Raw genomic sequence first — 17,790 nt, forward strand, 5'->3', positions numbered from 1 at the left:
TTGAAAATGTTCTGTACGTAATGAGACAGGATGTGAATCGAGCCGAAACTTAAAAGAGAATGATAGAGGTAGAACTACAGAAGCTAGAATGAAGAAAATTGCTTTGGTATCTGCAAACGGAAAGTAAAAAAGACTAAAAAAAAAAAAAAAAAAAAAAACAAGAAAAGAAAAGAAAAGGTAGAAAATAAAGGATTTCCTTTTTTTCGGTCTCTTTCTTAAGTTGACAATTCCTACTTTTTTATTTCCTTTCAAGAAGACTCTTCATTAATCCTGCACGGATTCGTATGTTTTAATTTCATTTTCTACTGCGTTTATCAAACTAACAGACAGAAAACACAAGCGGAAGACAAAGAAATTTTGTTAATTGAAGTATTGACGTACCGTGTTTTTTGTCTTCTTCTTCTTGAAGCTAACAGAAGAGATGGACGCTTTTGCGCTTCTTTCCTACCCCTTCAAAATTTCAATAATAGAATTTGTAATTTCACTTCTAGATTATATTGTTTTTCTTCCTTTCTTTCTTTTGTCGAGCTTGAAATAACGGGGTACTCTACATCACAATACAACACAATAATGCGACTCGAGTTTGCTGAGCAGTTTCTATTACTCGAAACTTTGTCAAAAAGTTGTTAAAAGAGTCGGCGATCTCAGCCTTCGAGTGCTCGAAATTTTATAAAGTACGTTCTCTCTACCCTCGACTTAGAAGCTGAAACGTCAATAAGGAAGTGAAATTGTAGTTTCGTGTAATTTATATGTATTTTCTAATTCCACTCTGTTAGCCTCATTCAAGTGTACTATATGACATTGTAGGAATGTGATTTTTCGTTTATGCATGACAAAAGGAAGTTTCGGTTTTAAGGGGATTGAGACATTAACGACATTTCAGGGTTTGCTTGGGAATGTGAAATATTCCGATCTAAGAGAAATTATCATATTTTTCGCTAATATTATAGTCGTGTCAGTGTATGAACCGTCCTCCAATCACGTAGTACTACCGTCTAAAGCAGAAGACAATGCCAGACAGCACGCTTGTCGCATATTTTCGAAATACACTGAACTCTAGCCATAAGGCATTGTGAACGGGCTTACGCTTGGCAACAATGTAGGAAAAATGAATGACGTTTATATCGCGATCACGAGTCATGACCTACATATAGCACAAAGTAAAGGCCAGATGCTGTCTGTCCTGGTAGCCGAGTGAACTAGCTCAACGTGCGAGTAAGGAAAATCGTTGTTGGCGTGGGTTCAAATCCTGCGTTAGGGAAGTTTTCTTATTATTTTTAAAATGTTTTATAATACTTCTTTCGTTAAAATAGAATTGAAATAATATTCAAAAAGTGATTTAACGATTATTTTTTTTAATTTTCATTAAAATAAGATTGCCCTTGTACTTATACAGATCCATAGCAAAAGTAATAATAATAATAATAATAATAATAATAATAATAATAATAATAATAATAATAATAATAATAATAATAATAATAATAATAATAGTAGTAGTAGTAGTAGTAGTAGTAGTAGTAGTAGTAGTAGTAATAGTAGTAGGAACGGGTTAGAATGCAATTCAGCATTCATTTGTTTCCGTGCGATGTTGCCAAACCTAATGCCTTCTGGCTAGGGCTGAGTGTATTTCGAAAATATGCACGCTTGTCATTGGCTGCTGACTTCATGTCCTTGAAAGCATTGTTGCCGCATCATGCCAATAAACTAGAAACTGTGTAGTGAGGAAGTTGAAGGGAGAGCACTGATTAAAAATCCAGTTCATTATGGACCCCCCCCAAAAAAAAGGTAGAAGAACATGCCCATATACAAATGAATAGGCTACACAATGAAAACTATGCAGGTACCCAACAGATTGAGGTACCACTGCAGTAAGCTAATACAATAAGAAAATGGTTACCTACCTTTCTGCTCCAAGAAATAGTTGGCACAGGATTGCCAGAAGCGTTGCATTCTAGTGTCAACGTTGTGCCTTTCTTCACCACCATCAAACCATCAGACGTGATTTTGTATAATCTTGGCGGCACTAAAAAGTAAAATAAAGAATACGAACAATTAGCAAATGCGAAAACAAAATGTTTTTTTTTTTCTTTATTTATAATGTACATAAACACAAACGCAAGACAGCACATGCTAATATTGCAAAAGTAGAGTTCTCATTTTTTCTTTAAAGTAAAATCTCATTAGAAAGTCCAAAATAAACTTCAAAATTCCGTCATGTGGAAATATTTGGTCATTTAGTATAAATACATTCTAAAATGGTAGTACTTGTTTATAACCAGGGGCGTATCCACCGAGGGGATCCCTAACACTTCGTAACTGTTTTTAATACTTGTGCCCTGTCTGTATCAGACACACACTCTTTGGGGTTCACCCGGTCTAGACTCATCCAATCTTAGTAATTTCACAGATATATGCTACAGAACTCGGAACTTTCTTAATAAAATTATACTAAATTATACTTGCTTTAGCAGAGAAATGATTGATGTGACCTAAACATTCGAACTTACACTACATTTGTTCTGTTTCTTTTCCCATAAGAACAACTCAGATATATACATTTTTTCCCTCAGAATATCGGTGAAAGTACTTGCAAATTAAAGCCTGTGACAAACATCTTGGGATTTCAGCTGAACAAATAAAATGCAAGCTCTGACGCGACGTTGCCGAGTGCTAAGGGGCGTGGCTATGGCTAATCAGAGGAACTACAGCGCGATCAGGTGGCAGAGGATAGACGTGGATGTGTACAAAATAAACGTGACAGTACCGCAGCACTCTCATTTGCTAGCAGCATTTAAAGGGAACTTGGAGCGCCACCTTCAAATGTCAAGATGTCTGTCACGCCGTTTAGTTATCCTTTTCTCGGATATAAAATGACATCATTCAATACTGCCTAGATGTAGGATCTTGAAGTGCTGGTCTTTGCAACTTTGTACAACCAACAGAAATTTCTGAGTGCGGGCCTGTTCGTAGCTGAGACATATATATTAGAGTAACCAGTTAGACAATTCTCAAAAAATAAGTTACGATTTTCTAGTATTAGAGTGTCGAAACAAAAACTCAGTTTTAAATTTAATATTTCCGATTAATGTGTTTTTTTTTTTTCTTTCAAGAGAAGACGACAGAGTTATATTGTACCTAGTTATATGTAACTTGACCACTTTTTTATCATGAAAGTTCTGACCTTGCACTGAAGAAGGCATAGATTTAGTAACTATTTTGTTTTAAGAAATTCCACGGAAACAGAGGCGTCTTTTGTGGTTCCAGGGATGGGTTGCTTGCCTTCTGAAATGAAATAAACTTAAATCTTTCAGTTTTAAGTCCGAAGACTAAAGGATACTTTCTAAGTTCAAGGAGACGGTGATGATGAGAAATGAATGCAGTGGTGAAATGAATGAAGTGGGAGGAAACATGAGAAGTCCGAGCAAATAGATGCACACAGGGTTTGTCCACGATAAAGTCCACTTGGCACAAGCAGGGATCGTACCAGGATACCACATTCCAGAAATGAACGCTCTATCACTGGACCACCACGGCCCCTGTTCGCCTTCTAAGTTTGATATATATTCTAGCCCACCTAAACCTAGGTTCTTATATCGGAGTATTGTTATGCATCAGCCAATTTTAGTTAGTGTTAGTTGATTTTTTTTTTTTTTTTTGTTTGTTTGTTTTCTTGAAAAAGTTATTTTCAGTTGAGAAATCTTAAAAGTAGTATCTATCTCTGGCAACGCTGGTAAGTCTGTCTACGTCATGGTCATAACAAAGAAGATGTTTTAGACACATAATATTTACAAACCTGTCGAAGTTGTTATATATATATTTTTTTAGTTGCCCAATACCTACTCTTTCATTAGTAGGCCGCGATGGCTCAGTAGAGTCCTCATCTCTGGTGGGAAGGGTCCCTAGTTCGACCGAGGCCATGTAAGGTTGTGGTGGACAGGGTTCTCGCAGAGTACTTGCTCCTGCTTCCTCTCATATTCTCATTCCACCAAACAATTTAATATTTACTTTCATTAATCATCCTTCTTTGTCTTTGTCAATTAGTTTGAAGGACATAGCTCTGGGACTTTAAACTCGTAGACATTTCGTATTTATTTTTCGGCTGATCCTCGTATTTCGCCCACGCCTCGTAGGTGGTTCACTTGAATATGCAAAACAAACTACACTGAGAAAAACACTATGTGACGTATGTAAAAACGTAGATTACATGTGTAAATCCTGTACTTTTTGAACTTAACGTACTGCAAACATATAACTAAAAAAGTATATTTTATACATATTTTCCGTAAGGGTGTTCCAAATAAACGTACTTTCCGTACGAACGAAAGAACTGTATACGAGGTATAAGTAGTCGGGATCTCACATACAGATGGATGTATATAACATACAGCTGACGTATGTAACATACGTATATGTATGTAATATAAGAAAGACTGTTAGATATCAGGCATCCTGCAACGGCATGATGTTACATCTAACCGGGAAATGTATGTAGCATATGCAGAACGTATGCTTCGTACTGATTTCCGTAGTAAAAATAAGGATTCCGTATATTTGTATAATATACCGCTGTCTAACGGATTTTTTCAGGGTTTTGCTGTTACAGAGAATCAAATAGTGGTAACTGGTTGCAAACAGGAAGAAATGAAAGTAGCGGTAAATAACGAAAGTCTAATGAATTTGTACTTGTATGCTCGATATATCGTACGCGTATAATAACATCGTAAATATCGTGAAAGCTTATATTTAAGTCACGAATATCGCACAACGCTTCTGTTTTGAGGTGTAGCACAGCAATATGATATATCTTGAAGATTTGAAATTGAACATAACTTACTGGCAACTTAGCTTCGTCTCTCTTATATTTCCCTTTATTTTTTCTTTATTTCTCATTTTCTCATTCACGCTTCTCTGCTTCTTCTTCTTTTTTTCTTTTTACCCTTCCATTTACCATCTACTTTTTTTGTTATTTTCATTTCAGTCTTGGACTATATGAAGGCGTCCTGCGAGACTAAATTGAGAATAACGAGAAGAAACTCATTACTTCGGGACTGCAAGGAGTGTATTAAAGGACATATCTCACATACAGTCTCTTCCCTCCCCCCCAACCGCCCCCTTCTCTCCATACCAAGCTCCGCCCTTGCACTTGCTCTACGTTTGTTCTTGCTACTTACTCCTTTATCAGCTGAACAAGACTACGTTATGCTTTCATACAGACCAAGTCTTCTGTGTTTTTAATTAAAAAATAAATGATGAAAAAGGGCGAGTGAAAAACGAAAAAAAAAGTAGGCGTGTATTAAATGCATGATTAATGCTTGGCATTGTAATAGGCGATAGGCTTTCTTTAAGGATAGCCTTCTCGTGTTAATAAATATATACGTTTTCTTTCATTACACTTCAGGAGTTTGTAGACGGCAGTTAACTTTCAAGGCTGTTATTGGATTTCATTTTTCTATTCAACCAACTGCGTAGCTTAACCCTTTCAGACCTGGTGGTCACATTTGTGTACATTAAGTTTTAAGCTTAATATAATTACTCTGGAGGATTCTAAATGGCTGGGTTTTTATGTCAGAATTCTTTGAACTTTTCTAAATCACTTTCCACTATTTCTGTGATGTTTTAATCTGTTGTCAGGAAGCAATGCATAATTCTTGTAGACTACTTGCAGGGGCTATCACAATGGACAAAGCTCAGCCACGTAGGCATTTTTATTCTTGGCGAAACAAGCTATTTGCAATAAAATCTTCTTTTGTTTTAGTGATGTACTTTGAGTTTCTAAACTATATAGATCAGAATGATGTGTTCGATTAATCCCATTTTTATTTTACATACGTATTTCAACCCTAATGCACGCAAAATGTTTCGTCCATAATTCTCTAAATATGACATCCGCAAACGAATTGACGGTTGTATTTCGTTTGTTAAGTCATAAAGAATAATAATTCAAAATAACACTAACACCGGAGAGTAAACAAAAAATCAGGTCTGAAAGGGTTAAGGAATCGTAAGATGCATTAGCAGAGAATCAGAAACTTGCCAATAACAGTGGCGGGTCTAGAAGGTAAAGACTGGGGGTATCAGCCAGAATTCAAACTATTATAGATATATCATGAGTTTACTACAGATTTTCAAAAATACTGGGGAGGGGAGCTAGGCTCCCCGGGCCCTAGCTGGATCTATCACTGGTCAATAATGAAATTCTGTGCCTAACAAACGGTCAACATAGTTACCAACAGTAATGAAATTAATAAAAAATATTCAAAATATACATTATTTTGTGCTGGATTACTTTCGGTCTGCCAAAAAAAAAAAAATCTGCTAAAATTTGTTCGTATAAATAAAACAAAAATATTACTATACAGGGTACGCCATAAGTTGCTTGACCCTAGCAGTTATTCAGTTCTTAAGGGGGCAGACTATTAAAAATGATTTTAAAAAGTTAACTAGTTTTCTTTTGCCCGTTTCTCGTAAGTGAAAAAGAGATAATGAAATATAACTTACCACAATAATAGATAATGTTATTCTAAACTCGAAAATAAGAATTAAAAGAATTTTCAGTTTTGCCATCCATAGAAATTACAGTGTGACCAGAATATGAGTTACCCAAAAAATCTAGGTAGGGCCTAGCGACTAGAGAAATGAATTCAACGGTAATTGATGACTTATCATGTTGTCTTGGCTCCTTGTTAACTACTTTTTAAATAATATTTGTATTTATTTTGTAATAACGTGAATATATATATATACATACATACATATATATATATATATATATATATATATATATATATATATATATATATATATATATATAATACCTAAAGCTAAGCTAAGCAATATTAACCAAATCTGAGATAAAAATACTTAACTTTAGCTAAAGAAGAAGCTATTATTCTAAGAAGATTTCTTCTGAAACGATAATATGTATGTGTTATAAAGGACAATGATCCGGTACGTAAGATACCCTTTTTATTGACAGACAGACCTGAACATTTAAGCTGTTAAATGTTGTGGCCATACTTGTGCATTTTGGCTGCTAAGATATAATAACTGAAAACGCCATCTTAGAATGATGTGTTTTCGGAATTACAGCTTATAAATTATAAGTATTAAATATCAGAATAAAAATAATTTAATTTCTTGGACTAATCATCGTAAAAAGTTTTGGTATTAAATAAAATAAGTTTAATCGAATTGGGCGAACAATAAATATATATCTTTCTTTTTCTTTTTCTTTCTTTTTTTTTTTAATTTGCAGATAAATTGCAATTAAAATAATTTTGTTTGTGCGTCCCTAAAGTAAATACAAGCACAGGAAATGTACCAAGGTACCAAGATAATATTTATTCTAAAAAACACATTTGTATACAATAATTTTCTTGTGGCACTCCTAAAATAAATGAGATTTTGCAGCAATATACCCAGTACTTCTTTAGCAGTACAATAACTGAAGAAAATGTTATGAAATTAAGCTGCGCCATCTTCTTGTTGGAGAAAATAGAATCGAAGACAACAAACCAATAATCTCTCTCTTTGTGCGTGATTATCTTTCATTCCCGTAAAACAACATGAATCCTGCAGACGTCTCTAATTTCAACGCTGTCGTTATTAAACTTCACGAAGCAGGAAATACGAGGAAAACAAGTTGTTTTGAAGGTAGGGAAACCAAACGAGTGTTTCCGCTAGTTTCTGCGGTTTCTATACTTTCATCTAATTCACACAGTGGCATTTAGAGAAACTTTGCAAACATGTTGTGTACCTGACATACATTCTAACTTAAACCTCTAAAAGTTTTTTTTTTTTTTTTTTTTTTTTTTTTTCAATTAATCAAACCTTCTTCTACCGATTTCAGATTTACGTTTTATGCTGTATTTTTGTTTATTACATATTGATTTCTCCCACTGAATGTGTATTAATTCGAGAATTTAATCAGCGTTTAACACACAAAAATGTCCAGAAATGACACATATCAAATCAATTGCCTTCATTTGCTGAAAATAATAATAATAATACAGTGAAACCTCTCTAAAGCGGACATGCGTGGGGAATCAAAAATTGTCCGCTATAGAGAGGTGTCCGCCTTAAAGAGGTTTCAATATTTTCTTACGTAAATTAGTAAACATTGTAATATGCAATTAGAAAAAAATATTTTTACATGAATCATGTATTTACGATTATTACCAAAATGTTACTGTACCTGCATTATCCTCCACCATCCGATACTCTATGTTCGAGGCACAACATGGAAATACGATGTTATAGTTCTCTGCACTTTACATTTATCATTACTTACTGCGTTTCCAGTATGTTCTTTAATTTGTGGATTAATTGCAGTCCAGTAGCGTCTTTTTTTGAGACAATATGTGTACCCGCGGGCAAGAACTACCGAACTTGTCTTCTGCTTACAGATTCCAGCGTGACAGCAGAATAATGTGCCATCCCAAATAGGGGGCAACTGTCAATTACTTTTGTGTCTAAAACAGGTTGGGTGGGAATAGAATGCAAGTAAAGGATATGAGAGTGTTGTTCAAGAGAGAAGTTTTGTCTGGGTTGCTGAGCAGACAGTTGAGGAAGCAAAATGTTGTCAAAATACTTCCTTGGTGACACATGTATGAATTACTAAAAATGCATTTTACAGTACTTTTCAACTTGTTTCTAGAGAAAGTGTCCGTAATACGGAGGTAAATAGTACCTATTAAAGACAGAAAAGACTGTCCGTGTCCGTACTAGAGAGTGTCCGCTTTAGAGAGGTTTGCCAATATGTTTTTTCCTATTATAGTGTTTGGGAATTACAAAATATGTCCGTTAAGGGAGGTGTCCGCTTTATAGAGGTGTCCGTTAGTAGAGATTTCACTGTAATAATAATAATAATAATAATAATAATAATAATAATAATAATAATAATAATAATAATAATAATAATAATAATAACCTGCGTGGGTGTAAGTCCTGATGCCTAGTTACCGAAAACAGTCATGATTTAACGGGGTAGACCAGAGAGTGGAAATTTCCCTCACGGACTGCGAATCTCCAATGATGATCAATAAGGGTATATTTTTAATTTTTTACAGTACCTTTCAATCCCTGTGAATTGAAATCCTCTCTGCGAGGGAATGTATCTGAAATCATGACTGAACGAGAATTGTCTAGAAAAACGATTATTTTGAGTATGTGTCTGTGTGAAACTAAAACGGCGTGACAAACATCTTGGCATTTCAACTAAACGAATAAAACGTAAGCTCTGACGCGACGTTGCCGAGTGGAAAAGGGGCGTGGCTATGGCTAAACAGACGAACTACAGCGCGATCAGGTGGCAGAGGATGGACGTGGATATGTACAAAATAAACGTGGCAATACTGCTGGTCTCTCATTTGCTAACAGCATTTAAAGGGAACTTGGAGCACCGCCTTCAAATGCCAAGATGTTTTCACGCCGTTTAGTTATAATGATAATTTAATAGGGTGGTGGATATAATGTGGTGAATAGGGTTGGCAACTGGCCGGTTTTTCCCCGGCCTGGCCGCCGGATATATTGCTGTTATTTTGATTAAAACCGGTGACCGGTACAAACTTCTTACCAGCCCGTTCATGACCGGTTCTTTCAAATTTGTTTCTAGTTCGAAGTATAGATTTAAAAAGTAACTTTCATTCTGTAAATTCAAAACTGTCACCTTTCACCATGTATGATCGATTAATATATTTTTTCATCTGTTCAGATAATTTTAAAGGGATGTCAGAGAATGTATCAGGGAAAATTTGAAATTTACTTGTGAGGAATTTTATACATTTATTAAGAGTGAAAAAGTACTTCTTAAAGCAATTTCCTCTAGTTGAAGTATAAGTTTAAAGAACAAATTTCATTTTCCAAATTCAAAATTGTCACGTAAAGATTAATATACTTTTCTTTATCTGTTTCGATAATTTTAAAGAAGTGGCAGTTACTGGTAAATACAATAAAATGATCAATGCCGATTTCAGTTTCTCATTTATGGCACAATGTATCTATTGGGTAAATTTGGGAGTGGTAGCAACATTATTTACATATTTTACTTTGTTGCTCAAAATCGTTAAAGACCCGAAAGATATTGTTTGTCAAGCTGTCCAATGTTTATTTTGGAACAAATATGCGTTAACTAATGTTGAAAAATGTATTTATCATTAGTTTGAGTAATAAATCAAAAATAATTATTATATCTATTCTCGATCACACAATAATAAGTTATGGACAATAATTAATATTCTGTTATTTTGATTTTGTCAGTAGATTTATATTTTAGAAACTTGAACTATTGAAAGATTATTGTGTCTTTTATACAGAATATCAGTTTTGTTTATAATTGTTCAATAAATTACTGTTAATTGTACAAAAACAAATATTTGAACAAATAATTATACCCTGTTTTGTAAAACATAATGACAATAAATTTGATTTTAAAATGTATCTATTAAGCTTATTAGTGATTAGTGAATGTACGAAGGGTATGCGGAATACAGGTACTAAGCACTTTTGTTCACGATAGTGCAGTTCCTTCCCATGGATGAGTCCGAACAGAGATACTTCACACTTAGACCTATACCATAGGGAAGTTTGAGGTTGTGCCTTTTTTTTTTTTTTTTTTTTTTTCAGAGTTGGCAACCCTAGTGGTGAATGTTGTGCAGAGGTTGTTCGTGAGTTTGATGAAATGTTTGGTCAACGTAATGCACCGAATAAGTAGACTGTTATGAAACTGGTTACTAAATTTGTGAAAACCAGTTCGGGTATGAACATTAAACAATCGGGACGTCCTCGTGTTAGTCGTTCAATGGAAAACACCGCCATCGTGTATGATAATGTTGCTGTAAGTCTGGTGAAATCCTTTCAATTATTATTAAACTTTGTGCTGGAATACGCCATAAGAAAAATCAAAGATAGCAGCCAGGGCCTAGAGTTGAACGGTATTCACCAGGTAATGGCATATGCTGATGATGAAAATTTAATAGGGGATGATAGGAGAACAATATAAAGAAATGCAGAGATCTTATTAAACGCTTGCAGAGACATGGGTTTAGAAGTAAATGCAGAGAAAACTAACTACATGGAAGTGCATCGGGACCGTAATACGGCAAATTATAGATGCGTTAAAATATTAAATAATACTTTTGATAAAGTGGATGCTTTCAAATATTTAGGATCGATATTCCAGACGAAAACTAACACCAGTATTTTTTTTTAATTTTGAAGGATGTTACTTCATTTTTAATAAGGAAAAAAGTTCATTAATCAGATAAAACTTAACGATAATTCTGATATGTATAACGAATATAAATGGTTAAGACAGCAAAACCAAAAATGTTCCTTTTATGGTTTCATGTGGTTGTCAACGCAGAAAAGCCTCTTGTTTACACCATGGTGGCGCCGAAATTTTTCTGGGTCTTTTTTTTTTTTTTTAACCCTTCCACTCATAACAACCAAGGATGCATGAAAATCCTCATTATCAATCTTCCTATGTTTCGCTTCGTCTCTGATGTCGAAGAGGATGCGGGTAATGGAAAGGAGATGAAAGCATATTAAAAAGAAGTCAAAGACAGAAGGAAACACGCAAAGAGGAAAAACTAAAAATGAAAGAAGAAAGGAGTAAACAGCTTTGACTATATATATATATTCTATTTTGTATTTCTTTTGTGGGTTAGAGAATCCTACTGGAGTCAACGAATATGACATTGGTAGATGAGAGACAGTTTTTTTTTTCCTTTTTTTAAAGCATCATACATTCTTCAAAGCAGAAACCAGAAAACATATTCATATCCCTAGAACATTTCACATTTAATTCAAATTTAGATAAGATAATCACTATATTTCAATAGATGAAAATGATCAGCATAATTTTAGACAAGTATGTACAAAATATAGTAAAGTAATACACAGCCTTGCACAGAAAAAATTTTGTTGGGAAGAATCCAGCTTTAAGAGGGCTCAATATTATAAGCCAAAATATTTATGTAGTATTGAACGACTAATATACTGTTCCCGAAAAGACGATACGTAATTGTAAAATACTTCTATCTTTAGTTTCAGAAACAAAATGTTAGAACTATATTGTGTTTTATAAGAGAAAGAGTACAGATGAAGTGTAAGATTAAATTTTCATGTTACAACAATCATTTCCCTGTTTTTAAAAAAAAGCCTGCCACACGTCCCATAAAAAAAAACGGGTCAGTCCCGATTTTCAGCCCAAGTGTCCCGCGTTCACTGAAAATTTAGCCGAGACAGGCAAATGTCCCGTATGTTAATTCCGTCCCATTTCTCCTATCAATATCAGCTTATTGGAAAAATGAAAAATAAAAAAAAAGAATATGACATTGGTTGGGAATCCTGTAATTAGTGAATGAACAGTAAGTTGTAGCATGTATCAGTTCCGAGCAAGTTATCACACCACTCGACTGGATAGCGAATTTTCCATTGCACCTGGTGAAAACTCGGACACTCTTCAACATAAAAAAAAAAAAAAAAAACGTAAGATCGCTTTGAGTGTTTCTACAGATACACTCAGGGAAGATGAGTGACTTGACTTATTCTCCAGCAAGTCATTCGATAAGTTAACAACTTTTATCTTTTTAAGAGGCAGAGGCGGATCCAGGGGGTGATCGGGGCGATCGCCCCCCCCCCCAGAAGAGAAAACTTTCTTATTTTTTATATATAAATAAAACCCATCCCAAAGTTTGGAACCCTTAAAAGTAGCAGTATGACAACCCACCGCCCCCCCTCTCAGAAGTCGGTCCTGGATTCGCCCCTGTTGAGAGGCTAGGAACACAGAGTTGTACTTTGGTCCAGGGCTTAGAAATAAGTAAATCTGGTCTTGATAATTACACATGACACAAGGAGAAAAATCAGCTTTTCATCAGATTAAACTGACAAACGTAGTTTTGGCAAATACAGCCATGTATATAAATATTGCTAAACGAGCGAAGAATGTTAAAGGTAGAGTGTATCACTGATTTAAATAATTTGCATATTGTTTTTTTCGTAAAGCATTTATACAAGACGTCATTTTCAGTTTTTAAGGCGATTCTTTTGTAGTTGGATTGTAAATATCTTCACTCGGTACGATTAATTGCAGGGAATGAAGAAAGGAAAGTAGCTGCAGCTTAGAGAACTTTTGCCTATTAGTATATATTGTTGAAAAGAATAAAATCTTTAAGTTTTGGTGAATGAAATGGTGGAATGAAGGAAGTGGGAGGAAACGGGAAAACCCTAAGAACAGCCACGCATATGGTGTTTGTCCACCACAAAACTCACTTGGCGCGAACTGGGATCGAACGAAGAATCCCATGCACCAGGGATGAAAGCTCTTCCACTGAGCCATCGCGGCCTATTATATTGTTATGCATAACCAGAGCTACAGTTCAATGGATTATGTTTTAAAAAATTCTTTTGGGTGGGTGGGTGGGGGGAATCTAAGGTGTCCCGTATTCTTATGAAGAAAATATGGCAGGTTTACTGTTAAAGAAGTATAGTTTTGTTGAGAAAGTGAAAAAATGCATGTTGAGTTTGGAAGTATTTTTTTTTTTTTGGGGGGGAAGCTCTTCCGGGACTGGAAGCCCTTGGTAACACATTATTTTCTTTGCATTGGGAGTACTAGAAACTCCTTACAAATTGCATTTAAAAAAAAAGTGTCATTCTCGCCTTGTCGTTGTAGTTGGCTGTACTTGTCAGTAGATGGCCGAATAGTCCTTAACCTTATGAGTTGATTTTTTTTACAGGTTATCTACAAAGATAATAGAACTCATGCTGAAATTTCTACAATATTACTGCGTTAGCGTTAACGAGAAAAAAGTAATTGTCCCAGGACGAGGCATGTACTCTCGATAGATATAATTAAATTAAACAAAATTATATATTTTCTATGTTAGTGTGAAAGCTTGCATAGTTTTTGAGAAAGAAGTTTTTTTTTTTTTTTTTTTTGTATACCTATAAGTTGATGCTATAGAAGAACTAGGAGGCATGGTGGCTTAGTGGTAAAGCGCTTACCTCTGGTAGTATGGGGTTCCTGGTTCGAATTCCAGCCAAGTAAGTTTGATGGACAAAATCGTGTCCGTGGGTTTTCTCCGGGTTCTCCCGTTTCCTTTCACATACTCATTCCACTAATTGTCCCATCATCACCCGTCTCCCTTAGCCTAAAGGGCATAATCGTTGGGACGTTAAACTGAAAGATTTCATTAGCAATAGGATTGTGATTTATTCTGTCAACCCTAAATTGTATTAGAGAAAGTATAGAGGAATATTTTTATTTCTTTTTTGGAATATATATTAAGATTTGAATTTTGAGAAAATCAAAGTAAAAACATGAGTCAAAGTCATCAAATATAAACTAAAATCTGAATCATTCCTATCTTCCAATTTTACGCCCCATGATTATGAAGGCAATGCTAAAGAAGACGGTGATGATGAGAAATGAATGAAATGGTGGAACGAAAAAAGTGGGAGGAAACAGGAAAACCCCGAGAAAACCCACGCACATGATTGTTTGTCCACCACAAAGTGCACTTGGCGAGAGCTGAGATCGAACCAGGGACCGCAAGCACCAGAGGTGAACGTTCTACAACTGAACCACCGCGGCCCCAGAATAATTCCTAATTAATGCCAGAAAAAAATAAAGCAATACAAAAGAAATGTTATTAAACGCGCTCATTTCTTAATTTTTTTTAATATACTCAAATCTTTTGAAAATTAAATGTAATCTTCTTTTCCAAGTTCAATTTTAACTTGTATGGTTAGAAGAAGATAACAGGATTCTTTATCGATATGGCGTACTAATTAAAATAGGAATCAGTATTCCTTCTTTTTTCTCTTTTCTTTCTTTTTTTCTTTTTGTATCTAGACAAAAAAAGAGTGAAAAAAGAAAGGAAAAGAATAATCTATATTATTTTTCTAATACCAAAAATCGAGTGTGTAAGTTTCAGTCACCCCCTGTGACTTGTATCTTTTCCACGCAATACAAAATTACACATAAGGATAGATTATTGAGAATACATGTATGTGTATATATATATCAAAGCCCAGAAGAATCTCCATAACATATTACTGATCATAACTGCCGTCGCTGTTCTAGTTAGAAATTCAAATTTAAAGACATGCAACTTTTATTCGCAGAGTCTCCCCTTGGTTTCATTTCCCCCTTTCAGAGATGTTGGTACAGAAAGGGGAGGGGGATGAAGAATCAAAAATCCCTCCAGTATCAACTAAAACTCTGAAACGTTCTCTCGAGGATTTTCAAACGTCCTGGATTCATCTGTTAAGCAGAAGTCGATGATTCTCATTTTCCAATTGAACATTTACTTGTTCTAATGGGGAGACGCTGAGCTTACTCTAAAGAATACAACTGAAAAAGGAGGGAGGAGAAAGAATGAAGGAAATACTGAAAAGGGGGCGAAATGAATGAATGGATAAATGATATAGAAAGAGGAGAAGAGAAGAGAAATAGATAAAGAGACGCGATAAAAAATGCTAGTTAAAAAATTATCACTGAGAATTAGACGGGGATTGAAAAGAAGCCCTCTTATCAGAGACACACCAGGTTGACTGCCTGTTCTTAATTAGCCCCAACGTCAGGCGAATGCCTTTACGAATCCCAAACTGAAGGATTCGTAGAACGTTGATGAAAAGAGAATGCTTTGTGCATAATACCGCTGCTCAAATGACTAAGAGAGCAACGGGGTAACTTTTGATTTATCATCGTTGCCAGATTCATTTCTCATCATCTACCCTTCTCTTTCGCTCTTATATATATAGACGTTCAAACACAGTGTATGCACGGCGAAGAATGAAGTAAAATATAGAAAACAGGGGCTATTCTACTAAAAGTTTGCAACAATTGTAAGCATTGTTTGAAGCGTAACCGATAGGTGGCAGCAGCCAAGTTGAAACACCATAAGAGGGGCGGGGGCACAAGGGTCAAAAAATGGTGGCTCCAAAACCAACGTGCCTCGAACAGAAAGAAAGTTCCGTTATTCATTTAATTGGGGGATCAATCCAATTAAGAAGTGGACGAAGAATAAAAACTGCAGAACAGCGATGCATTCACAACGCTACAAATACGGTACGAATGGAGTAGGAAGTTTAAAAAACTTCGTCAGTTGCATCGCCATTTTAACACTCTGCTCCGCTCCCATGAAGCCTTTCAAATTGATACTGTTCTATATTTTACGGCACTTTGAAGAAAATCTACGTTTTGAATATTTGATTCTTCGTACGTATATATATATATACTATATATATATATAGAGAGAGAGAGACGAGAGAGATACAGTCCAGGATATGATCAAGGGAGGGGGACTAAATCATAGTTTGTCGCTTTATCCAATGTAAAGAAAAAGTAGAATTAAAGCCCATTTTGTCCAGTGCATACCTGAGCGTCGAGGGGGCTATTGCTGTTAGAGCCCTCTTCTTGAATCCGCGCCTGGATAGATAGATAAATAGACTTACAAGGTAGATTCAAGTGTAGACCTGGGGCCGCGGTGGCTCAGTGGCAGAGCGTTCACGTCTAGTGAAAAAGAAACCACCTGGTCTTCCCCGTTCAAACTCCGGAAAACGTTAACAGAGTGAAAAGGGCAGTTCTTGCTAGTCTGAAACGATCTGCTAGGTCATAGGCTGTATGGCTGGGTATGTCACGTCGTTCGCTTCATCGCATCTTACATGATGATATCAAATTTTCTTTTACTTCACAAAATCAGTACTTCTGAACGCTGGAACCCATCGTAGTATAGTGTTTCCATCTGGGGCTGTACCCAGGCCCGTATCCACGGGGGATCTAGGGGAGCCAACCCCCCTAAATTTTTGTTGGTTCCCTAGAATTTTCAAGGTAGGCTTGCAAATGAACTATAATATGGTGATGAACTATAATATGGTTGGATCGCCCCTCCTAACTTCTATCGGGCTCCCCCTACATTTTTGGCCTGGCTACTTCCTGATCTCTACCTCGACGTTCGATATTAAACTTTCGACGGAAAAGACGTCGAACCACAGATGTGACCACAAAATCACTGTTTCTAAAGAACTGTTCGACCGCAAACACACAATGCTCTACGCTCCAACGCCCCATAGCTACTAAAACTGCATTGTCTGCCAAGGTCGCTCAAAATCAACACCTATACTCCTCGCCGAGTACTAGCGGTTTAAAAAACAAGCGTTTTCTCTGCTCCACCCTGTATGGAGCAGTGTTCGTTGGACAACCTAATTCTCATTCTTTGCTTTTAATATCTTCGGTACCTGTCAATATATCATATGTGAATTTTGGATTAACCAATTCCCTTTATAAAGTAAATAATAAAATGTGGTAAATCTGAAGGTTAGCAACTTCTTAAATATTTATCATCAAATATAAAATATATTTAAAAAATGAATATCCAATTTTTGATCGTTTTTTCGCTTTATTTTTTCCCCTCTTTTTGATTGTCATTCTTATTGTAAGACTAATATGTCAAATTTAGTTGTGGTACATTATTTGTTAATTTCCACTGCTTGTTAAATGAATTTTATGCAATTAGATGTCAAGTACAGTATGTACTGCGTTACTGTACAATCCTTTTTTAAATAAACTTTTTAATATGTAAATATGTCACTAGTCAACGATATGATTAAGGAACAACTCACCAGTAAAGAAACACGAAAATGTATGGTTTGTTTCTTCAATCGGAGTGCAGTTCCTATACAAAGAATGCCGCCTACTACATGTGATGGCTCGTGCCATAAATAAGTCATCGTCCGAAGGATCTTGTAGAAAACACCCTTGATAACTAAATGGCCAACCAGAAT

General features: G+C 35.4%; 1 protein-coding gene across 2 annotated transcripts in view; it reads right to left on the minus strand.

Moving 5' to 3' along the window:
* LOC145660698 (limbic system-associated membrane protein-like) overlaps window positions 1-17,790 on the minus strand; it is a 1,132,467-nt gene that overhangs the window by 341,109 nt on the left and 773,568 nt on the right. For both annotated transcript variants that reach the window (XM_081726051.1, XM_081726050.1), the window contains exon 4: window positions 1,905-2,026. In XM_081726051.1, the coding sequence (XP_081582177.1) occupies window positions 1,905-2,026 (122 nt within the window). The remainder of the gene's footprint in view (window positions 1-1,904; window positions 2,027-17,790) is intronic.

The sequence above is a fragment of the Thermobia domestica genome, chromosome 9 (genome assembly GCF_964235325.1).
Source record: "Thermobia domestica chromosome 9, izTheDome1.hap1.1, whole genome shotgun sequence".
NCBI lineage: Eukaryota > Metazoa > Arthropoda > Insecta > Zygentoma > Lepismatidae > Thermobia > Thermobia domestica.